General features: G+C 35.8%; 1 protein-coding gene across 8 annotated transcripts in view; it reads left to right on the top strand.

Annotated features, from left to right (window-relative positions):
- Positions 1-25,291, top strand: part of SH2D4B (SH2 domain containing 4B) — a 119,803-nt gene that overhangs the window by 80,586 nt on the left and 13,926 nt on the right. For all 8 annotated transcript variants that reach the window (XM_083843860.1, XM_083843861.1, XM_083843859.1 and 5 more), the window contains 2 exons: positions 5,431-5,641; positions 9,128-9,255. In XM_083843860.1, coding sequence (XP_083699986.1) covers positions 5,431-5,641; positions 9,128-9,255 — 339 coding nt within the window. The remainder of the gene's footprint in view (positions 1-5,430; positions 5,642-9,127; positions 9,256-25,291) is intronic.

The following is a 25,291-nucleotide window of genomic DNA, read 5'->3' on the forward strand; positions in this document are numbered from 1 at the left end:
AGTCTGCCATCAGACTGCATCGAGCTTCCTGAGGAATGTTCACATCTTTTGTTTCTCTAACTTTACTGAAAAACCAGAACCTCCAGCAGACAGGTAACAACAAATATCTGGACATATAAACATCTTAAACTGCTCAGGAATGAGCTAGTATCTCAGGTTCACCACACTTTTCACTTTTGAATTCAGTTCCAGGGATTTTTTTTCCCCTTTCTATGTCAATCCTTTCATTTTGTCTTCATAAATTCCTTTGAGACACTGAGAGGCAATTTAGTCAAGGTAGGCAAAGCTGTCCATTTGTCATTTTTTCTAAGCAATAAATAAATGCAGGAATACATAAGAGAGGTCTAAGCAGATGTAATATTAACATCTTTTGTTTCCTAAACACCTGCGATAGACCATATTGCCCATTAGGAACAAGGCCAGGATCCTTTGTGTCTTATCTCCTTGAAGTCAGCCCTTCATATTCAACAGTGCTGGGGTCAGTACTGAAGAGGAGCAGCCGTGCTAGAGCAGCTATTGAGGAGAGCAAATGTTGCAATGATATTGATGACACTACTAATTTATTTAGTAGATGCAATTTAGAATGTGATGAGGATTCATCTCTCCTCATCACATTATCCCTCAGCTGTTTATTGCCAAGGCAATAAGCAAAGTGTTGCTAATATTAGTTTCTGTTGTTCAGTTCAGTTTGCTTCTGCGGTTTGCCTGATTGTGCCAAATAACAATAAAAGCCCATAGAACTACTCTGTTAATTGAAATACATAATTTCAGTGCTTTTTAATATACTAAATGGCAAACGTGGAATAACTTGAGAAAGTGCTACAAGGAAATAATGATGGTGTAGGAATAATTACACACTTTGATTTCATGAAGTAGATATACGTTGGGGTGTTTTAGAGGGCAGTTGCAAGTTAATATATGGAGGAAGCATATAGGTTGCCAAATGAGAAGATGAATAGTAGAAAAGGCTGATTCAAAAAATCCTCTGTTCAAAGCTCCTATTCTGTGAAACTGAGAAGTGAGAACTAAGGCTAAACTTGGATGGAGGAGTGTATATATTCTGATTAGTTTTGAACCTTTCTCAGGTTGTTCCATTTTGTATGTTTCTAGAGTATTCAGTAAATAATACCTGAAGCCAGAGTCTCTGAGTGTGACTCTCTATTGCATGACAGTAGAAAAGGGATTTGTAAAACATTATAGAAAAACTTGTAGTATAAGTATTCATCTGATTGAATAGTGCAAAAGGCATATTGTTAGTATACTCCCAACCTCCTGCAAACTGTAACAAGCAATGAATTGCTCAGATACTGTCTGACCAGCTGCACTCACTTCCAGACAGACATTATGACAGTAAAAATGCAAACAGAACTGAGTGACTTGCACTATTTTTATATCTTTTCTGAAGCACCAACTTTTGGTCTTTGTTGGAAACAGGATACCAGTCTGACCTGTTATGGCCATCGTTACGTTTTTCTACAAACCATTCTTATGAACTTTTTTTTTTTTGTCTGAGTTTTAAAGGAATTTATGTTCTTTTGGTACTTGCCTTCCACAGAAATTCTAGTGAGTTTACTGGCAGGAGCAGTATTTGATGCAATGCTGAATTTTAAAGTGAATAGTTCCCTGTTCAGCTGTACAGTTAAGTAAGCAAGTGCTCAACCTTAAGTATTTGCTCTTTGAGCTTCAGCAGGTCTCAGAGTGCATTGCTGAATAGGGATGGGATTATTCACATGCTTTCAGATAAAGATTGCTGAACGGGAACCACATTACAGAATATTTGTGGGAAGTTATTTTCAATTAAGAAGCAGAAAAACACCATGTGATTTGTATGTGCACTCAGAAAATCTGAAAATCGAATTTTATTTTTAAGTAGTCATTTCTAATTACTCATAAACAAGCTTTCAAGAATTATTAATGAGGGTAAAATTAAACCAAATATTTTAAAAAAGGATACACGTTCATGGCCTTTTTTTTTTTTTTTTTTACTTTTGCATAGCTCTGACTGTAATTCACAGCCCTTCAAAATCACAAAATATATTAGAGAAAATGGAGAGTGCCTAGTCTTTCACAAATGAAGTGACTCAAATTCAGCTCCAGCACAGCAGAAATTAATCTTCATCTCTATCAAATGATTTGGTATTAGAACCTTGCCAGGACTGTAAATAGGGATTTCCAAATCCTAACTGAAAATATAGAAGGTAATGCTGCATTTTCACTCAAAAGATCATTTAGATTAGCACAGAGAAATTATAGGTTCTCATAAAGTGCTCAAGATAAAGCAAACTCAAATTAAGACCTGTAAGATCATGAGAGCTATTGCATGCACAAGCCTTGCGGTTTCTTCCCTGTTGTTAGAGTATGTTCACACTGCAGATCATGTAGAAGCATCCAAAACAGCTTTAAGCTAGTTATTTCTAGTAATGATAACAGCCTAATCATGACAGAGGTCTCTGTCTTTTTATCAGTTTTCCGGGAGGGTTCATTAACCCATTTTTTAGCCTACTGCAACTATGATCATATCGGTATCTAGCAGATACAAACAGGTCAGCATTTCTACACAAGATAGTGCCATCAGGGAAGAAGTGGGCTGAATTGTACCTGAGCTGAAGGAGGATGTACCTCTTCTTGGTATGACCAACTTACGAAAAGAAAAGTGGTGGTGGAGATGGACTCAGGGGACCTGGCTGAACTGTGGATTTCCTGTGCAAGCTTGACAAATCAATCAAATTCCTCATTTCCCAGTCTTGACTGTCTTGGCATTATTCTGTAATATAAAAAGAAGAGGAATATAATATAAATTGTATTATATATATATTTGTAGTAATTCTTGATGCTAGATAGATGGACCTATAGCAGTGATTCAGAGATTTTTGAGGAAAGGAGATATTCAAATATCCAGTCTCCTCACAGAAAAAAATGATTATTGACATTGATGCTTTGCACAGGGGTCATGCCAAAAGTAAATTTACTATAAAAGTGTCTTCTGACAGCCAGTCAATAATTTAAAAATGGATTAAGGGACCCTATGCATCCCTATGGACCATGATGTTCAGACAATTCAGCTGGAGAATTTTAGTAAAAATTCTTTCTCATGTGAAAGAGATGCTTACATTATGTATGTATGTATATATATACGTGTGTATAAGAATACATTGATACATAGATATCTGATGTGCAGCCTTCTCTATCCCTATATATATATATGTACAGATACATATGCAGATATACATACATTTACATACATATATAGAAATATGCATATATCTGTATGTGTAGGGATAGGGAACGTTGCATGTCAGATATCCTTTCAAAAATTTTTCTGAATGTTAGTATTTGACAGTTGCAAACTGTTAGCTCTTCCCATTATTTTGAGATAAGAAATATTAAAATTTGATACTGGTTGGGAAAATTTAGTCCAGGTCACAGGCTTCTGATGGTTTAGGTTCATTAGCTAGTGAAAAGACAGAAGAAATGTCTACTGAAAAAAGTGTCTATTGCTGAGGAAACTGGGGCATGAAGACACCATGCCTTTTTCCTTACCAATCATCCTGTACATCAGTAGAAAAGAATCCCAAAAAGCTCCAGGCAGTCTGCCCTCGATCTGTATACTGCAATTGTAACAAACAATGACTGGTTTCTAAATGTCTCACCAAGCAGCGTTGTACTCATCTTCCTTGCTGTCTTTCACACTATTGCAGACACAAAGTCCATGTTTAAAGCAGTCATTACTCAGTGGCTCTGCAAAGGATAAATCACAGAAATTTTTTACCTAGTACACTTGACCTATTGAAGTAACATATTTAGATAAGATTATGTACCCTTAAAAATAATAACCTGGAAGATAAATAGTGAAACTTATTACTCAGTTTTCTGTACAGTATGGCTGTTTGTTGCTGCATTTGGCTAAAACTGCAGGGTGTGTAGTTAAGTGAAACTGAAATCCTGCCAGTTGTGTACATAGGAAACGTCTATGACTCATTTATTATGCTCTCTTGATTAGTTTTTAGCCCTGTATACCTTTCTACCTATATTAAGATTATATAGCTAAACTTTAAGGTCTCCTCTCACTACTTTGTATACCCAGAGGGTTTTATTTTGTTTCATTTTCTGTTAAGCACTTTTATTTCTTGATTCCATTAAACCTTTTCATAATTCAGACAGATCCATTTGTACTTGTGCTTGCTTTAATTCAGGAGTGTAAATGAGAGGCATGCAGACAGCCTAATGAAATGCATCTGTCTGGTATTATATCATGTATTCCTGGTCACAGGTACAATCACAGTAGAGTAAGAAATAGCGTGTGCACTTTATGAATTGGGTATGATCTAAGCCAGGATAGTCATGGCAGGATTGATAATTGCTACTGGAGGCAATAGCTTGCTGCTTTAATATTTGCTTCACTGCATGTTAAAGATTTGTTTTGCACTGGAATAATTCGCCTGCCTGAAGTTATTTGTGTCTCAAAAAATCATCAAAATGGAGCCTGAGGCACCAGGAAAGAGCTGGTAGATGACAAATATTTGCAGTACAATTCTTGGTGCATTTAAGTCACACCATTTTGACAACAGGATTGTTAGTACACTATTTTTTAAATAAAGAAGTTTTAATGAAAGATGTCTGACCTGCAATGGCCAGAGTTGCATTTCCATCATTTCAGTTTATGGAAATTAGTTTGATTTACTTATGTATCCCTGGTCGGTGCCATTGACAGGTGTGTATTAAATCTGCCAGAACAGATTCTGCTTTTTTATATCCAATCTCAGAGACTGAAGTGGGAGACAATCCCATCCATAGCATCAGCATGCCCTTTACAATGGCTATTTATTTCTCTGTTGTTACTGCAACCATTTTTAGACTGGAGTTTTCAAGATGGAGACTTCTATGATTTTAAATAATTTAATGAAGATAGCATCTGCCTTCAGAAAGAAAGCAGCATTAACAACAAAAAGTGCAACCTAAATGTTAGGTAATTGTGTGTTTTGGAAGAACCTCCTGCAATTCCAGTTATGCGCATAGCTGCAATGAAGTCTGTTAAGCACAGACTTAAAATCAAGTGATAGTTAATATTCTCTGTTGAAATGTAAAACTTGATGTACCACCAGTCGAAAAGATGTCTTGCAGCAAAATTTCTCTTACTGCACCCAATGCAAGTGTCAGATGTAATCGTAATGTGGAGGCTCAGTTATTGCCAGCAGTGATCAGGTCATTGATAGCTCAAGTCTGGCATCCTTCTTCTAGTGGTGGGCCTGTATTTGAAGCATCAGGAAGGTTATTCCGTTATCTCTTTTATAGGGCGTTGTAATTGGAATGTCCTTAAAATCAGGGAATGTGAAGAATAAATGTAGTAAGGTGTTTAATAAGGAAAAGGGTAAATGGCTGTTAGTATTTCTAAAGTCTCTCCTCCTCACCCTTCCCATTCATTCCACCCAGTGCGTCGCTCCAAAGCCGCAGATGAGGAAAGGAGCCACAAAGCACGCAGGGCACGGGATGAATACCGACGGCAATCCTTGCGAGCCATCCAGAAGGGAAGAGTGGCTGATCTGAGTAATTTGTTCCAGGGGACAAGCCTGAATAATGAACAGGAGACAAAACTGAACTGCAACAGTGCAAGTCCTTTGCTGTCTCTCTCTGCAGCATCCAGGTTAGTTTGTACGAGAGTGACTTTGAAATACAATTTCTGTTGAACTGCTCCCTCTTCAATCCCCACCATTTCAACAAGCTCTTCTTCGGTTTTTAGATATTCTCACAGTCTTTCTGTTTCACAAAGATCACAACAAGAATATTTTGTAAAAAAGTGGAAACAGGCTGCATACTTAATGTAAACTAAATGCCATTTATTTTTCAGACAAATTTTTTAGCGTCCACACAGACAGCAATGGATCCTTCAGAAGTTAGTATTAGATCGGTATGCAAGGTTGTGATATGGAGAAAGTCAAGTGGACAAATTCTTAGGCAGGTCTTAACCCTTAGGCCTAAAACTGCCTGCCACTTAACGGATCTTTGGAACATTTTACAGAGAGCTGTCATGCTCCTAAGTTTCAGGGGATTTAAGTTTTCTTTAGGCAAAATCAAGTGTCTTTGTTTTCTTTTCTGTTTATTAACGTTTTATCTGGCTATTCATGAAATGCCATGAATTGCGGAAGAGGAAAAAGATTCAAACTGGCAGATGGGTGCTAGAAAGTTGATTAGTCACTGTTTTCCTGGTTATATCTTATACCAGTAATTTGGCTTCATGTGGTGATAATGACAATGTGAACACTGTCAGGATGTTTTAGCATTAAATGCTAAAATAATCCCAACAACAAATATCCAAACTCAGAAAGGAAAGAGTGCCATTAAATCAATTTTTTCTTTACCAGTCACCACCAGAGAGAATGAATCCCTTCCCGTTTGGAAATCTGTTCTGCTCTGACAAATAAGTTCTTTGCTGTATTGTGTTGAAACACAGAATTTCCGATAATAGCAGCCAAAACTCCCAGTTTGAGAAGGAATCAAAATTTCACTGTCCGAAAGAGAACAGGATATCTAATATTACCATCAAATCAACTTGTCAAAGGAATGCTCTAGTTATTTTTCCAAACTACTTAAAAGTTTTCTTTGAAATGGAGTAATATAAACACTAGTAAAAGTGGCAAATGTTAAAAAAAAAAAAAAAAGAAAAAAAAAGGTATATAACTTTTAACCAGAATTTCTGAGCTTCTGAAGTGAGGTTACTTACAATAGAATTTGGTAGTACTGGATATGAACTTTTTGAAAAAGGGGTTGAAAAAAAAAATCTGGAGAACATTCTGATCATTATCCAGTGGATGTTCAATACTGTTTATCTATTATAAGCTATGCTTTAAACATGTGCTGCGATACTGCATACAAATAAATTTATATAATTGACCTTCTCACACCTATCACCAGTATGTTGAAGCTTATATCAAGCAATTCCGATATTTAAATATTTTCAATGTGAGCGTAAATGAGCTACATTTGCAAATACTGGCTGTTGGGACGCAGGTTGGAGTTCAGGTTGATGGTTGGACTTGAGGATCTTGAAGATAACTTCCAACCCAGATGATTCTATGATTTTATTCTGAGAAAAAGTGGGTATCTAAAATTTTCTTTTGTCAGTAGCCTGGGAAATCAAGGAGGAGATGTTGCTATTTACCATTGGTGTAAGGCAGACATTTAGCCTCTAGGGAATGCAGGTTCAATGCTAGATCTCTAGTTTTTCAGTGTGAAGCATAGTTCGTGTAGTTTTTACCTTGTCCTGCATTTTCTTTTAAAAGTCACACGAAAATAATATTATTTTATTTTTGCTTGAGGTCTCCATTTCTTGTGATTTTTTATGTAGTTTAGAAATCTTTCATTCCATTTCTTCCTACTCTCCCTTGTTCTGTTGAGTGTTCTCTTCACAATGGTTCTCTATTTGGCCCGCTCACTCACTTTTTTTTATTACTATTATTTATATTATTTTTATTTTTTTTTTTAGTTTTGTGGCTGTTTTTCTCTCTTCCTGTCTGACTGGACATGCTTGGGCACAGCAGCAGTATAGAAAATGATGGATGGTAATTTTGAGATTTGGTCTAGGGCAGAAAAAATGATCAGTTTGACAGGTCTTTCCCAACTAAACAGAATAATAGAGAAATGAGTGGAGGAATGGAAACAGATTGTAGGACCCTAGAACTCAACGGGTTTCCTGTATCTTTTCAGAAGAAAGATATTAAAATGCTGAAATAAGAAGCATATGTAGGGTTTTTGTTTGTGTAAGTGCATATCTATAGCTGAATCTTCACTTTCTCCCCTTATTCATATGTTTGTGTCTTCAAATTCTATAATGAATACTGGTCAGATCTACTTATACGTTTGTGTGATTTAGCAATACGTGTTACTTTCACTGTGGGCTTCATCAATGTATTTCAACAAGCTTGATCACTGCTTTTAGTAAGACTAGCTGAAAGGGCTCAGTTTCAGATCATCAAGTAGACATCTTTTTGCTTTAATCCTTTCTAAAGGGAAGTTTGCTGTCAAGAATTGATGAACTTTGATTTTTTTTTGAGGGTTCTTGATTATCTCACAAACTAGTTTAATGCTGTTTGGTGCCTTCTGAGCTGACATCCTGATTTTAATACTAGTTCTTCATTACATTGTCTGGAAATACACAACATTACATGGCAGCTCTGTGGCAGGCAGAGTAGGAAGCAAGAAATATGTAGCCAGCTACTGTACTGGTCCCTGTGAAAACTATGTCTGTCTTGTCAAATGAAAGTGAAATTATCGTACAAGTAGACATACCCGCTCTAGCCTTACCTTCTTTGCCTTAAAAACAGCAATGAAGATTTGGTAATTTGTGGTAAGAGTACGAGCACCCAGAAACCTATGGGATTTCAAACTATACAGAAGTCCATTGTAAAACCTACCTTTTATTACTGTTGTCAGGGTAAATGAGACTGTATGTTTAATTGGGATGTAGTCACAATTCAATTTGATATTATAGATGTACTCTTAGTCTTTACTTGAGGTAGCAGGATGCATTTTACTCATATTTTACCTGACTTGCCTTCTAGTAGCTAATATAATATAAAGTGCTTAGAAAGTAGTAAGGGAGGCTGGCAGAGAGAATGCAAAGGTGACCTAAGAGCTTAAACCAAACATTCCCTCTATCAGGCTTAATGTTTTAGGTACAGAACCTATTACAGATGATTCTGATTTAGAAATTCTTGCCAGCACAAAGAAGTATATTTTAAGCAGAAAAAAAAAAACCAAAAAAAAACCCAACAGTTTGTTGATATGTAAATTGGAATAAAAAAAAGGTTGAGGAAAGCTGGCCGAAATGTTCATTGGATGTTTTGTGGTAAATTGTTTTTCACTTACAGTTATTTGCTTAAGAAAAGGTTTACAGTTCCATTGCAAAATATTCTGATTTCCCTAAAAACTCAAAAGAATTTTAACAAATCAAAAAAGGCTAAAATTGTTCAGTGAGCTATAATGAACAGCAATTATACCGAACATCCTGTATTTTTATATGTATATTTAAAAATACACGCAGAATAGATTTATATTTGTATTGTCCCTTGCTTTCTTACACTGCTAATTCTTTATATGACTGTCTTCTATACTTATTTGTCATTATATGTAGTAACATCTGGGAGCGTCCATCTAGACCCTTTTCTCGAGAAGTCATCATTCGCTGGTTCAAAGAAGAGCAGGTACCTCGACGTGCTGGGTTTGAGAGGAACACCAACAGGATTGCTCAATGGTTTCATGGTAATACGCTGATCCTTACTTTCTCATATAACAGAGCTGTGAGCATACATTCAGGAAGTAAATCTTGCCAGCTTTCATCATAGAAAGGAATGTCTACTGACATTGTGAAGCCTGGTGCCCGTTAAACATTTTTGCCTCATTCCTATTATTAGCATATGATTTCCTGTTTTTTTTTTCCTGGTTAAGTAGATTAATATATGGCTCAAATAACAAATGTTTTACAGGAATATTTTGATAAAAATATACTTGCTGTAATATAGCAAGCCAAGCAAAAGGAATGAGACCAATATAGGGTGGGAAGGACTCTAAAAATTGCAAACTGGCAAATACCATAGTTATATTTTAGTTGGATGACTGATAGTAAGTCTTTGCTTTATCTGATTTGCAAGAAAGTCTCAAACTCATGTCTAACCCTCCTTGTACTTTGTAAACCAGGGTAGCTTTTTTTTTTTTTTTTTTCCTTTCTTTTGCAAACAAAAAGCATTGAAAGGTCTTAATTTTTCTTAGAATGGCTTGGGATTTTATGCTTTTAGGCAGTTTTCATAAAATGGGGAAAACAATTCCTGCTCAAATCCATAAGCTGGCGTCATATCTGCTGGAGTTCCTAGATTCTCTGTAGTTTTTGGTTTATATAGCATTTGCTATGCAGCTGAATCTTTTGTGTCAAATTCACAGGTAAGACATTCTTGTTTTCATAGGCACTTTATATTTGTTACACTTAAATATGAAAAGAAATAATAATTCTGGCTGTTAAGCTGGAATAATTGAAGGACCGACATAATTGAAGGACTGAAAGGACTTTAAAGTTAAATCCCAGTGTTAAATCACAGCTGCTTTTGATGAGTCTGATATTTCTTTGTTCAAATCACTAAACTGACCTCGATTCTATTTTCATGATTCTGTGAGCACTTATGCTCACAAGACGTGGAATTTCTGAACTGAACCAGGCAAGAAAGGTTTCTGAACAAGTTTAGTCTTCAATGGATTTCAGATTTCATTTTATGATGTACCAGTCCTTATGTCTTAGAAGACTTCAGGAAGCTGCAATTTTCATGGGCCTAGTTAGTCAAAAATACTGAAGTCAGTCACGCCTCCCCTGCAAATGGAACATTCTTCTGTTGCTTATGAACAATGATGCAGACAGGTGGTGGTTTTGTTGTTGTTGTTGTTTTGTTTGTTTGCTTTTTGTTGTCTTACAAAAGATATTTGGCGTTGCTTCTTTCTGAGAGATAAGCTGATTCAAATTTCATCTGTGGACATTATTCAGAAGGATTTTCTACCACCTTCTCTATGATCTTTCTGTGTGATCCAATGGTAGATGTTTTCCCTGCTTGTGGGAACTCACATCCATATAAACCAAAATTAATAGTTATGAATATAATTCATGCCTTTAATTAAGAAGGCATTGGGGCTTAAGCTAATGCCTATGAAGTCTTTTTACCAACTTAAGTGACTTTTGGGATAATCTCTGAATCACTGCAACAATGGAGGAATTAATAATCTTTCTTTAGTCCCTTAAATCATACTGTTCATATCTTAGGTACAGTGACTATCCACTGACATTTATAAAAGTGAGCAAAGTATCTCATTTGTCCTCCTCCCAGTCAAGAAGTCTGACAAAGATAATTAAGATAGATCTCCGGGACAAAGCTCAGTAGTTTTCTTTGCAGAGATCTTCACAAGTACTGCTTTGGTATCTGTTTACCGGGTTAGCTGTTTTAGCTGTGCCTTCTGCAGCTCTGGTGGGAATACAGGATGCTTTTTAAATTTTTTGTAATGAAAATTTGGTATTCTTTTTAAATCTAATTATAAATGTGATTTACAACTTAAAACCACTTTTAATCTCTTCAAAAATCATAAAATTAGATGATCTTTACTTCAGTTGGATTGGCAAGCAATAATTTTTTTTTAAGTGGCTTGTGATCACTCAGTGACCACAGTACCGTTTATATCTCCAGCTCCTAGAACAAAAAAGAATCAGAACAAGCAATTCAGGTGTTACTGAGATATGACGTAAATGGTGCCTATATCGTTGGTACAAAACCCAGCTCTTTCTTTTGTATTATTTAATAGATACCTAAATTTTGGGTGAAAAGAAGCATGCCTTCAAGTGCTTCACTATGAAAACAAGAAAATTGGTCTAAATTTTGATCATTGTAATAATAAGGAAATTAATAAGCATGTTCTGCTTTCTTACCTACTAATTGGCAAATATGGGCAGACGAATTCTAACTTACAAGTGGATCCTCATGTTGTATCAAGATATATGAAACTTTTTAAAAATACAAATTCAGAGCATGCATTGCCGTTGCTGGTACACTTTAAAAATAGGGAAGTGATATGGGGTTTAGGATGAGAGGTCTGACTTTTAAAAGGGCTATTAAGGGAGACAGCCTCATTGTTTCAAACAGGTTTAGCTTTGAACTAGAATTTTCTTTTTAAACCTCTGTGCAGCTGCTGCCAAGTCAAGTCAAAATTACTACCCTTCCCCATATGTTTTGCCAAACTCTTATCACAAACATTAGCAAACAACTGGAGTTTTCAGTTTACTGCAGCCATTAGACACTTTGATTTCTGTTCCTTTTGGCAAAAAAAAACTACAGATGTCTTTCTCCCATAAGTCTTCAACCATTCTGTGATATAAAAAAAAGATGTTGGTGTCTGAAATAGGTAATAATATTTCCAGTTATATTAATAATATTACAAGGCACTGATCTCTTCTCTCTGGTGACCAGCGACAGGACCCGAGGGAATGGCATGGGGCTGGGACAGGGGAGGATCAGGCTGGGTGTTAGGAAAAGGTTCTGCACCAAGAGGGTGGTCGGGCACTGGGACAGGCTCCCCAGGGCAGGGGTCGTGGCACTGAGCCTGCCAGAGTTCAAGAAGTGTTTGGACAATGCTCTCAGGTATATGGTTTGTTTTTTATGGTGGTCCTGTGTGGAGCCAGGAGTTGGACTCAGTGATCCTTGTGGGTCTTTTCCAACTTGGGATAGTCTCTGATTCTGTGATTTGTTTGCTCTGTCTTTGCCTTGTCCTTTCACCTTTCTCTTCTGCTTGAAATTTGTTTAAGCATGTTATCTTTTCCCATTCCCACTGTTACGTCAGCTGTTATTTTTGAAACTTCAGATATGTTAGACATGTTGCTGTAATGTATCCTATTCTGCATTTGGTTATTTTCCATTCAGAACATAGGAGACTGTTCCTTTTTGCCTGGGGAGGGGCTGATCTCTAAATATTTCCCCAGCTTTACTTGAAGCTAATTTTTTATGATTGCTGATGTTAATTATCCGCAACATGAGTGGGATCTCTCAGATGTATAGTGAGTATAATGCAAGATGACAAAATGAGGAATTTATATGTTGCCTGTGAGGTGGCTTTGTGCATGTTTGCTGAGCATCTACTGTAGGACTATCTGACCTCTGCTTGCCTTGAGGTTGAAAGGAAAGTTCAGAGGCTGATATCACAGATCTAGAAACATGAGGTAGCTGCCCTAGAGGTCATACCTTTAAAATGTAATTGCAGTAGCATGGTTCGTATTGTGGTGAACCATTTTCTCAAAGGAAGTCAGGGTGGTAGTGCAGTTACTAGCTACGGGAGAGGCAAGCTGTGAAGAACCTGATCACAGCAAGTTGAAGGAAAGACTGAAAAATTCTGCGAGAAGCAGAAGCTGAGTGATCCCTGAGGTCAGGGGAGCCAGGGAAGGCCATTTTCAGTATAACAATATCATGTTGCAAATGTTTATGGATCAAGGTTTAGTTTTCATAGCTAATATTGATTCCAAGAAGAAATTTGTTTTCAAGAGGAAACTCTGTCAGGCTTAAATAGTGACAATTTTCTGCAAATCAGATGCTCTCGATAAAGGCTTTAAAACTTAGTATTTCCAAAAATCTATTAATTTTGAGCCTTTAAGCAGCAGCAGCAACAGAGTGCCTATTGGTGTAGCTGAACAGATCCCTATCAGTCATCTACTGGACCTTCTTGTAGTGTTTTTCAAAGACAGAAGAGTATTTGGAGTTAAGCGTTTAGGTCCTATGGCAGGTTCTTGTATTTGATTATTGATGTCTCAACTCAAGTCCGCTCATAATACATGACAAAACTCAAATACTTTATCAGCTCCAATTCAGTGCTCAGCTTCTTCCTTAAGAAATAAGAAGTGTTTTGCTGTTTTCTGAGAAATAAAATGAGTCTTCATATACTCCATTCACTCCACTTAGCTCATAATGATTGTTTTAGTCTGTCAGTTCTTTTGAAGGCTTTGGAATTGTTTTTCTAGTGCCATTACAGTTCCAAAGTGTCTACATAGGCAGGTTATTAGCAAACAAAATAAATGTTTTAGACTCATGGCTCCCCTTGGAAGGGAGCAAAGTATTAAAGTGAGGTAATGTGAGCTGTAGCATGCAGCAAGGAGAAAGGAAGCACAAAAGAACAGCAGGGAAATTGTAGAATGAGGCAAATGAATAATTAAAGTAAATAGGCTAATTGCTAATGTGAAATGAGTTTTCTTTTTCTTTTACAATACATTGTCCTTCTTGACTACTTGTTAACTGGAAGCCATATTCTAAAGATGTAGATGAGACAGAAGAAGGCGATTTCTCTAAACAGAGAAAGATGCTAAAAATGAGAGGTTATAAAACGTAAGTGACCACAAGAGTGCAAATACATTTGAAGTGTTAACAGTTTCATTGATGCAAACTGGTCAGGTGCAGTGCCTACTTGGTGCACTGGTAGTCAAAGATTAATATATACATATATATTAAAAAAAAAAAAAAGGAAAAAAGGAAAAAAGGAAAAAAGAAAAAAAAGAATGCGTGTCCTTTAAAGTTCAGTCCTGTGCCAGAGAATTCTTTGTCTTTGTGAAGAATATCCTGCAGCTTTTTCATAGAGCTTGCTTCTGGGTGAAAATACTGATCTCTTAAGGAAAACATATTTTGCTATTAAAAATCAAATTGGTTTACAATTTGGAGACTAGTTGCCACCTTTACTTAAAATACTTTTAAAGATTTTCTTCTTCATGTGCTTCTATTAGAGCATGACATAGTGAGCAATTATGATTTCATTTAGTAGGCCACAGTGGTAGCTTAGTGTATTTACCTGTAGTTTTCATTACTGTTCTGTCTCGTGTCCCCTTATAGGACTGGACTGTGGGTGAGTACATTTTCTCTATCACTATAGCTCCTTCAATCAGGCTTTCTTTATCTCATTACATAAAACAAAAAGGAGAGGTGTTTTTAAGCTGAAAGTTCTGCTGTTTGTGTTTGGAAATGAAGAATCACTTATCAAAAATTTTAAAAAAAGGAGTTATTGGGGAGAAAAAAAACACATATATAAAGGCTAAAACTCATGCATTTTTAAGAACATAAGGAAGGTTAGATTCAAGTAAAAAGCCCTGCCGTCTACAAAGGCTTATGCTATGACTGGAAGAAATTATAGTGACCATTTATGGTGACAAAAGTGAGTGCAGAAGGGCTTGTTTATCTGTCCAGCACCCTGAATCTGAGCTGTGCTTCCTTTTGGCATACATTGTAGTTTGTTCCTTAGACACTGGATCATGTTTTCTCCTTTCAGTGTCAATCCTGTCTGTTTTAATTGGTTAGTTATTTTATCCCCACACAAAGTGCACGCAGATGTCAGTTGTTACCAGCCCAAGATATTCAGCTCATACTGCATATCTTTAAATGCTGGATCTGGCACATCACCTCTTCGAGAACAGCACAGGTGTCCTGTCCTCGTTAGTCTTGGAAGAATTGCTGGTATCCTGCTTATTATTAGTCTATATCTAACTGTTTATCAGCTATGCGTGCAAGCCCTTGTTACTTTGCCTGCAGAGTTAAAATAAAATACTTTCAATTTTACAGGCCTCCACTTACCTTCTTCAGCTTATGCCGGACCAAGCTGTATTTATTATTTTATATTTGGTATTTTCTGTTTAAAGTAAAGCAAATAGTTGCAGACTAGAGGTCAGAAAATTTTACTGGTTTCCCAGCAGATGGCCTTCTTACTGGTCGTTCTGCCTTACTACGCAGAGTACTGAAACCACAGTCCTATTGATCCAGCCTCAAGGCAAAGGATTACAAGTTATTAGTTTGACAGCTCTTTTGAAGCAATGCTATTTTCCTGCTAAGCAAACTCAGCTCTCTCAAACAGGTTATCAGCAGGTATGGTGTGAAGGCATGTAGGGGGGGAAAGCATGCACCTGCACAAAATTATGTTGCTGGTTAGTCTTAACTCTAGATCATCCAGTTAGGAGGAGACTGTGACACGTAAAGTGCTCTCACCACAGGAAATAAACAGTAGGAGATAATATGAAAACAAAGCAAAGAGATTTCTGTGAGTCTGTTGGCAACTAACCTGTATGTGCACTTTCTCAATGTGATGCTGGCATGGAGGCAGAATCAGGTGGAGAGCAGGGAACATGAATTTGCTCTTCCCCTGCAAAAGTTAAGGGAAAGACAGCTCCCTCTCTTCCCTCTTCAGTTTCAGAAAGGTCAGTTCTTCTTTCTTCTCCTTGTCTTTCAATGAATGGGACTGTCAAATCACAAACGTGAATCTTTAGGAGGTAAAAGTCAGCTATACAGATTAGCACAGTGGCTTCAAACACCTAACTGAGATCATCTTGCTGAGAGTGTGAGCTTAGCTGCTTGCTCGTTTACCTTAATTCCAGATGTAGGAAATGAGGCTATTTAGTGGCCATTTTTCAGTGGTTTGACTGAGAACTGGGGCAAGCCCCAGAGGATGTCCAGAACTGGATCACTGCAAGAGCAGCACGTGGTTATTATATTGACATTCATCGGGTGTGAAGTTTTTACTATCCAAATGTTATTCTCATTTGACTTTCAATAATGCTTCAGTGTCTGGTTCACTTTGAGTGATTAAAGGTAACTTTTTCCCCTGAGGAACAGTACACTAAATCGATACTCAAGAATGTTGCAAGCAGCTAGAATGCACCGTAATTAACAATGTTAGCTTAAAGTTCTCAAATCTACTCAAGCGTGTGAGAAGAAAAATTAGTTATCAATATTATTGCTGACTTAATTTTCTTTGAGCTGGAAAAAGAAGTATAGTTTCTTCAGTACTTACAGAAAATACCACAATTAAACTGCTTTGCAGAAATCTATCTGGAACTGTTATTTTAATTTGAATGTGGGAAAATAAATATAGCATGATTTAAATTTGTATCCCTTTTAGCAATAAAAGTTTTAATGATTACTTAGTTTAAAAAAAAATGCAGAAAGATTTATCCTAAGCATAGTGATGTGATCTGGAAGATTCTCACAAACGTACATAGATTTCAGATTTGACTGTTAGTAAAACAAATATGCATCCTTAAACCTTGTGTAAATTGAATAGGCAAAAGGATTTTCCTGCATTTATGAAAAAGCTTTGAAAACAAAGAACACAGTATATTTTCTGCTTAGTTATCTGTTATGAGACAAGTTGTGAAATTTGAATTCTACGGCTCCGTATTAACTGTGACTTTTATTTTTCTCCTTACATTGAGTGAGCTTTTCTGTCACTGTGGTTTACAATAATCAATGAGGTTTATATAAAACGTATCTTGACAGCTTCTTCAACATCTATGAGATTATGTTCTATGAAAACTGTGAAATACATGTTTTTGAAGACGTTCACGGGCATATTTGTTTGCTAATAACTATCAGGTAATGGGCACACACCCATGTGTATATATGTAAAATTTTCCTACTTTTTGGATCCATTCATTTCATTATAACAAGGAGATAGGTCAATTGATTATTTTTGAGTGGGGGATCTATTTTTGTCAACAAGCAAAGTTTTTTCTTATTTGAAAACAAATTCAGAATGCGTTCAATTGCTTTTCTTCTGTGTCTAATTCACAATGAAGAGCATTATCATGAACAGCTTCTGAAAAGTTTTTATTCACCTTATACTGTACAATAGTTTTGGTGATTGCAGAGCCAGCTGAGCTATATAATTGCCATTATCAGTTGATATCTCAGTGTACTCATGATAGTGTGCCTGATTGTTACAAATCTGTTCCACAATTTACAGCCAACCATCTAGGTTCTTCCTGAAATTAAGTTTCACGATGGGAACATAGAGCAACGGTCGTCTATGATATAAAGTACAAGGAAATGTACCATGGGAAAGGGGAAGCTGGAGCTTAGTGCACCCTATTGACAATGCCATTCTGGTCCCTGAGCGAGCCCTGGGCTGTCTTTCCAGGGCTGGTGTAGACCAGACACAAAATCAAAAACTCAATTGTTGCTTATAGAGCTGGAGGTCAAACTATAAGTTCAATGAGTCTTGTTGTATGCTATGAAGAATCAAAATCCAACTTTCATAATAAAGCAGATAAAAAGCAAATTCCAATTAAAGTGGCATAGGTACATCAGTGCAAATCAGTATGAATATAAAAAGGCCAGTGGAAAATAGTAGCAACTCTAGCAAATTAGCAGCTTGTCAGAGGCTGTAATGTGATATTTTATTTACTACCATGTTACTCAGTTAACTTCTAGATGTTTCAGTGTCTATTCATTGGGCAAATGATCTTACAGTGAGACCACTGAATTAACGAAATTGTATTCATAATGCATTCCCAGTGTGCTGAATGACAGATCAATACTAGCATAAAATAAAGCCAGGAAAATTAGCAATGTACCAGGAAGACTCCCTAAGAAAGCTCTAAACAGGATCAACCTGGATATAACCTCTACATAGTTAATTAGTAGAATTACAAAACCTTTCCCATGCAACCGTGCATTTTGTATTACATAGGATGTTCACATTTGCAGAAAATTTAAGTATGGAGGTGTACAGATAGATTTGCTTTTCATTCTACTTACAAACACATTTTGAATGTCTAATAGTTCTTACTCATGTCAAAGTCATACCGTTCTGCATCATAGTGATTGTGAAGATTAATGTTTGTTTTAGGTAGGACTACAAATTAATTGCCATTATGGAAAGTACTTTACCTAGGTATTTAGTAAATATTGCTGCTGTGGAGCAACCTATTTGGACCCACAGAACTGTCAGTGACATCTACTAATCTAAAACCAATCCAGTCTTCTTCCTTTTTGTACTAGCAAGATCAGTTTTCCTTGTATGTTCTTAAAATGTACTTTTGTTTACTACATCCTATTTTCGTTTGTTTTTCATTTTTATTCAAAATAGGATTAGGATCTATTTCCTGTTTGCTTGAAGCTGTAATCTATACTTTTGTTTACTTTATTGCACCCGAATAAAATACGTCAGTCCTCTACAAAAGAGTTCAGTTTCTAAGTTCAAATTTGAAGTGTTGGGCTTTATCTTAATTCACCAAAACTGGGAGAAACTTAAGCACATATTGTAGTTATTCTCAAACATACTTTGGTTTCATAATAAAGGAATGATACTGCTTTTATACGAGACTCACACAAGAATTCTAGCAGTATGGAGAGGGAAAGAATGCAAGAATGACAATTTTTTTTTTTTTTGAGGATGAGCTTCCGAACGAGTACTTCTGGTTTTGTCTTGGAGTTTTAACTATTAAGATTGCACTTTTTATAATTTAGCTCATGACTGAATAGACTGTTTTTCCCTCCTGGGTTACTCATATAATTCTTGGAGACATGTTGATAAAAGCAGGAGTACCCCATAAAATGTGATAATGTAGCTAGGGATGCTTTGGTTTTCCTTTGTCTTTTTATAGTCAATCTCTGCAGCAGACAGCCTCCAGTGCAATTAACTCATGATTAAAGTATCTTGTTCATTTAGCTTGTCTCACTTGGCTTGATGAAATTTGCCAGTAGCTTCCTATTATTTAAGTAATTTGTTTCTCTTCTTCATTTAGTAAATCTAGTGGCTACATTTCATGGGTATTTATACCTCTAGCAGTAGTGGCACAGGAAATATGCACAAGGACTTAATGTTGGTGCCTTTTCCTTCAGATAGAAAATCATAGCATATTACAATTCTTAGTAATTCATTACTGTTATTATTAGAAAGCTTTTTGGCAGATTGCTTGAGGTTAAACTGGTTGTCTCAGCCCAGTCTGTGGATGAGTACCTGTATTTTTCATTTCTTTGCATTTTCTGTAATCAATTGCATCATGGAAAAAAATGGATATAATGGATCACAAAACCACCCCAGAATAATGAATGCACAACATGGAAGGCAAAAGTAAATCAAGCCCTATCCACTCTGCGAGAGTTTATGTTGATTTATTATGTCGTTTAGTCCTGTAGAACCTTACTCCTTAAGAAATATCAACACATAAATGTATAGTATTAGAAGCAGAACATGGTGCTAAAATTGGGAAATATATTGTATATATTTTGCATTTAATTTTTTTAACTAGGTTTTATCAAATTACATGTGATGTAAAATATTCCACACTCTACTTACTAATGCTTATTTTGGAGCTAGTGAAATATCTGTACTGTTTTAAAGGACTGCATAGTTTATCCTTCTAGACAGAAGTTCTGTCCTTGACTTGTGTTTCTTGTTGAAATTAAACACCTGTAGATTTGCAAGTACAAGTATTTCTTCTGGCACTGGTTTTCAAAGAAAACTTGGTTAAATGTACACTTATAGTTGAATGAAGGGAGAATAGGCAAGCTGATTAAATCCAGTTTTTGCCAAAACTGAGAGAAGTCATCTGAAGAAAACTGAAACAGTAAAATAAAATGATGGAAGTTCTACTGTTTTTCTTAATTACTATGGAGATATTTTCTGACATCTTCATGCAAAGCATAATGAGGAAAAGATGGTGTCTTTACTGAGATAATAACATACTGTTAACAACAGGGCACAGATGTTTTAGGTTAACAATTGTTTTCACACTTAAAAAAAATCCGTGAAATGACACCCAACTTTGGTGGTTTGCTTTATGCATTGCTCTTAACATATCAAGAAATTACTCATTTGTGGAGCATTCAATCCCCTAAATTAGTTTGATATAGGATATCCTGGATTTACAGTCAGTGCAGTGGGGTTTTGTTTGTTTATTTTACTATTTCTCTTAAACTTTTTTTTTTCTTTCTTCTTCTCCAGTGACACAATGGTGCTCGACGTCTTTTTCTACGTAGCAAGAACTCCAACAACTCATGTGTAGGTAGCAGCAGCACTGTTTCTGTCCTAGCTGAATGTGCTGGAGAGGCTACCATGCACCTTTCCAAACTCCTCTTGATTTCATAATGTATTTCAAATTTATATTATTTGTATGAGCACACTCACTTCCCTATTAAACATCTGTTGTTCTAATATTCAGCAAGGTACCATATCATCAGTTCAAAGTATTCAGTAAACCTTTTAGAGTCTTACCTTCAGTCCTTCAGACTTCCAGGTACCCAATCCTCTTTATGAAGATACAACTGTTCACCATTTTTTCCATTCAAAGAGCATAAAACAAAATGTTAAACATTAACAGACACTGTTAGTATTGGCTAGGTACATATGTCACCTAACAAATGAGCAGAAGTTATATTTAACCAAATCTTGAAAACCTAAATATTCTGATAGTGTGTTATCCATAAAACAGGGACACATCTGCTTGTCTCTGTGTGCATATGAATATAAAATATTTTAAAGACATTAGTAAATAATGTTGTGGTATGGGTACATATTTCAAAAGACAGCAAATTAAATTTAATTATTATTATTTATATTTATGTATAATTTTTTTCTTCCATAGTACTGTGTCTTACAGAAATGTCCTTAGTGACTCTACTGTGATATGATGCAGTCATCCAGTAATGTTAGTATTGTGCCTTTCTTAATCTTCTTGATTCTTCTTCTTGTGCTACAGAAAGGATAAATAGTTTCACTCATTTTTTGTCACTTTAGCAGGTTATTGAACCAAACTGCAAAGTGCTTTTAGAAGTGACATGTTGCATATATATTTCAGGAAAAGCTAAAAAGTACAGTAGTTACCAAATGCAATTGGACAACTTTTGATGTAGTATTTTCTTGCCTGTGGATATGATATTTTAGAAATGTTATAAACATTACTATTATTATGGCTTTGAGCACAATAATTCCAGTGTTGTACTCAAAGAGAAAGGTGGTTCTTGGGAGTACAAAACTTAGGGGTATAGAGGAATACATTGAGAGTCATTCTCAGAAGCAGTTTATCCAGTTAAGATCCTTTCACTGAGGTTCATTGTGATATAAGCTCTAAAGTAAATTTCTGTGTGGGCATTGTGCACTCAGGCTAGTTAGGAACTTCAGTGCTTGTTGTGAACAACTAAGTCCTATGCCCTCTTTTGCTGTTCTCTTGTTCTTTCATCTCCTACTTACTAATTTCCACACTAAGGCCCATTGTAGTCAATGATGTTATCTACATATTTATGTGATAGGAACTTATTCATGTCAGTATTAAACAAATCTCTTTTCTGGGCTAGATGATTCCTAAATTTATCTGCAGATTTTCTTGTGGAATACCAAAATATTGCTTGACATTAGAATTGTCAATTGAAAATTGTGTTAGTGATTTTTATTTTGTGATGAATCTCCTTTTTCTGGAAATACTATAAAAGTATTTAAATGAATAGTGTCAGTTTCTAAACAAAAACCTTTCATTCTCAATGGGAAATATTTGCTTTGAAATTTCAGTTAATTTATAATTTTACAAGGTTTAAAATAAAAATGTAACGATATTTTAAAATATTATAAAAATGATATATCTCCACTGATTAGATCCATCATGATGACCCATCTATGATCCAATATATATGGATCATCAATTAGATATTTTTTCCCCAAGGCTAATGGTTTATTTCAATTTTTGTTGGGGTAAAACCTGTGAAATTCCCCATCTGCCGAATGATGGGATGCCCAATTGTTTTTGTCTGTTCTAACAACTGTAACTTTTGAAATCCCATTCTAAAAAAACTTACACTAAACATCTGGCTCCTTCACTAGTAAGCCTGGTGTCTTTTATAAACACTCTGCTATAAGTCATGGAAATAAGGCTAAAGCATGCTTCCAGAAAATCTTATAGACACTTTTTCAGTATTTGAATTAGGAGACATGTTTTTTCAAAAGCATTCTCTAAGACTGAAAGTATAGTTTTCATGCTTGTGATTTTTCAGACTCACTGTTTTCAACCTGTTTTCAATAGGAAAAGGTAAGGTACATACACAGGGTGAGCAGGTGTCTCAAGTTCTAGGTTCAAAATGCAGGGTGCATGGTGCTTCAGAGAACTTGCACAGAAGTCTGATTCTTATGCTTTCAATGTTTAAAGAGTCCACTGTTGGATAATTTGGAACTGCAAATGGTTTCCACTTTAATAATTAATATTTCTTTAAGTTCATTTTTAAATGAACTTTTGATTCAAGAACAAATTCCCGCCAGCCTCACGCACTGTTCTGAATGTTGTGTGTTCAGAACTGTACCTCCCAACTCTCCTTCATCAGCTACTCACCAGTCAGTAATGAACTCAATGAAAACATCTCCGCAGGAATGCCATCCTGGCCAAGGCTGTTTCATAGTAGTGCTATTCTGTGCACCGTTCTTGCTTTTTGTCCACAAGGCCGTCCTGGAGTGTAATCTGTCAGTGTTGCTTCAGAATTGGTTGTACAATGCTAGGAAGGAACTACAAAGGGGCTACCTTTAGCTAATTCTTCTACTTTGCCTTTTTGCAGAAATCTAAAGCAAACAAAATCACACTGTGGGGTTTGTTTTGCTTTGTGTGATTGGTTTGATAAAAGCTCAATCTCCCATATTTTCGCATGTCCATGCTGCCCTCAGAAGTATGCAGGAGGATGGAGGACTTATGATAGCTGAAGTCGTGAGCACATAAGCAGATCCCAGGAGGGCTTTTGATCTCTTATCCTCTCCTTTCACAGATTAGCTTTCTCATCTTTTCCCTTGATTTAGATTTCATTTGCATACTGGAAGATCTCCTCTCTCATTTTCAAATTCAGCAATTTGAATTCAGCAAACAAAAATATGAGGATTTAAATAAGTTTCAAGATGAATAATGTAAGTAAGTGACATGATTAAGAAGATGTGCTTGCAAATTATGCCCACAAGCTAGAATTTCTTTTTTTCCTTTGTTGCTTGCATGACAAAGACTAAATGAATGCACGTGTTTTGTCTTCCTGGAGAAAGGATGGTGAATATTGGCCACTAAATTTCTAAAAAACTTCTAAACATTTCAATTTTCACACACAACATAATATCAGTGACTATTGTACCAGAACAGCTCAGTTTCTCTTTGATTGCTGAGCCAGGGTCATAGCTCAAATCAGCTTTTTTTGCTCGACTTTGTTTTTGTATTACAATACTGTACCGTTTCCAACCTTGTCAGGCTGCTCTAGTGAGCTATTTCTGTGTGCGCTTTACTGATTATACAAATCTTAATATTTCAAAAGATACAGTGAGGTTTTAATATTTACTTTTCATTAGTAACATCATGCACCTATCACAAAAGTTTATTGATAGTCTGTATAGTTGGCTTTTTCACATATAATAGAAATAAAAATATACTCTCATATATATGGTAAAGAGGTGAACATATCCTACAGGAATAATATATATAACAAATTTCCCTATTTAGATTAGTGCACTGATATTTTCTCAGAGAATGTTTGTTTCTTATTTGGAGTTTGCAGACATCTCCATGAATATGCTTACTTACCATACTATTTGCAGGAAATGTCAAGAATCTACAACAGCATCTAGGATGCTTATAAAGGCCTGGATGTATTTACAGGTTTTTGTTTTTGTTTTATTTTTAACTTTCATTTTTTATTTTCCAGTCATCCTATCAGCAAAGAGAAAAACACCATTAGCAAGAATATTTGCACTGTTTATATAAGGCATCCTATTTAGGTACTTTGAACCTCTATGTTATTGATCTTCCATTGACTACCAGAGTGTAAAACGACACTTACACACATGCACGCATGCACACACAATCTGGCTTGAGAAGCCATTGAAAATGGAATAGTTAACTGTTTCTTTTTTAAAATGAGCTACTTTTCAGAAACTGTTTAGATGAGAAAAGCTAAGCAGTAATAGCAGAGATTTAATGCAGGAATATGAGATCATAATAGCCCATCTCTAAAGAAAAATTCAAAATATATATACATATGAGATAAACTTAGAGGTGTAAAAGGTTAAATATCTTTATTGTGCTCTTTTGTCTTCTGATTGACAACATGTAACAATGGACAAAGAAAAGAGATGGTTTGAAATCTTTGTTTTTCTCCTGGCTAACGCAGTCTATATGCTGATCTGAAAGGAAGGAAAGAAAGATGCCAACACTGTGCTTCGAAGAGAGATTAACAGACAAATTTATAGCTCTATTATACCAGTGGTGTATTCAGGCAAGTAAAGCAAATGCCTATCTTTTATGTGCTGCACTGCTTTTTAGTGAATATGGTGTAAATATTTTGACAGTGAGTAAAAGGGCTTTTACAGTATTTGAGAGTTTGGATATAGAATGAACTTTAAAGGAGACAGTTAATGGGTATGTTTTCAGCAAAATGCATAGGGAATTAACTGTGAGACACACTGATAACAATGGTTGTAGCACATCTGATTTTCTGTAAACCTGAAAGAAAATACATACATTAACTGCATTACTCTTTTAGAAAGGATTTTCAAGATCCCCAGGGGAGGAGGACCCCCATTTCCTTCTGAATTTCAGTATCTTTTTAATTGCTTTAAGGAATCTTAGCCTTAGGGAATTAAGAAAGCTTCTGAGATCTGAGTTTTCCCTATTCTAAGAACTGCTTTATTCTGACACAACAGAGAGATGAGTCCATATTATTAAAACAAAACATCAGGCCTATATATTTTCACATTTGATACTTTTTCTCATTGACTTCTTCTTGTATGTAGAGGCTCAAGATAGTGCTATTCATTGCATATGTCTTCAAGGAGAACTTGTTTAGAGCGTGGTGCATTATCAGTATTCCTCATCCTTGCCTGAAGGGATCTCTTGCAAAAAAACAACCATAGCTTTGCCCTGCTTCAGACAAATCCAAACCCTCCTGGCTGGACAGTGGAATCACATGGGCAGCATTTGCCCATACAATGCCACATACGTTGCTTTTCTCTGCAAACA

The sequence above is a fragment of the Anser anser genome (genome assembly GCF_964211835.1).
Source record: "Anser anser genome assembly, chromosome: 7".
In the NCBI taxonomy this organism is placed as follows: domain Eukaryota; kingdom Metazoa; phylum Chordata; class Aves; order Anseriformes; family Anatidae; genus Anser; species Anser anser.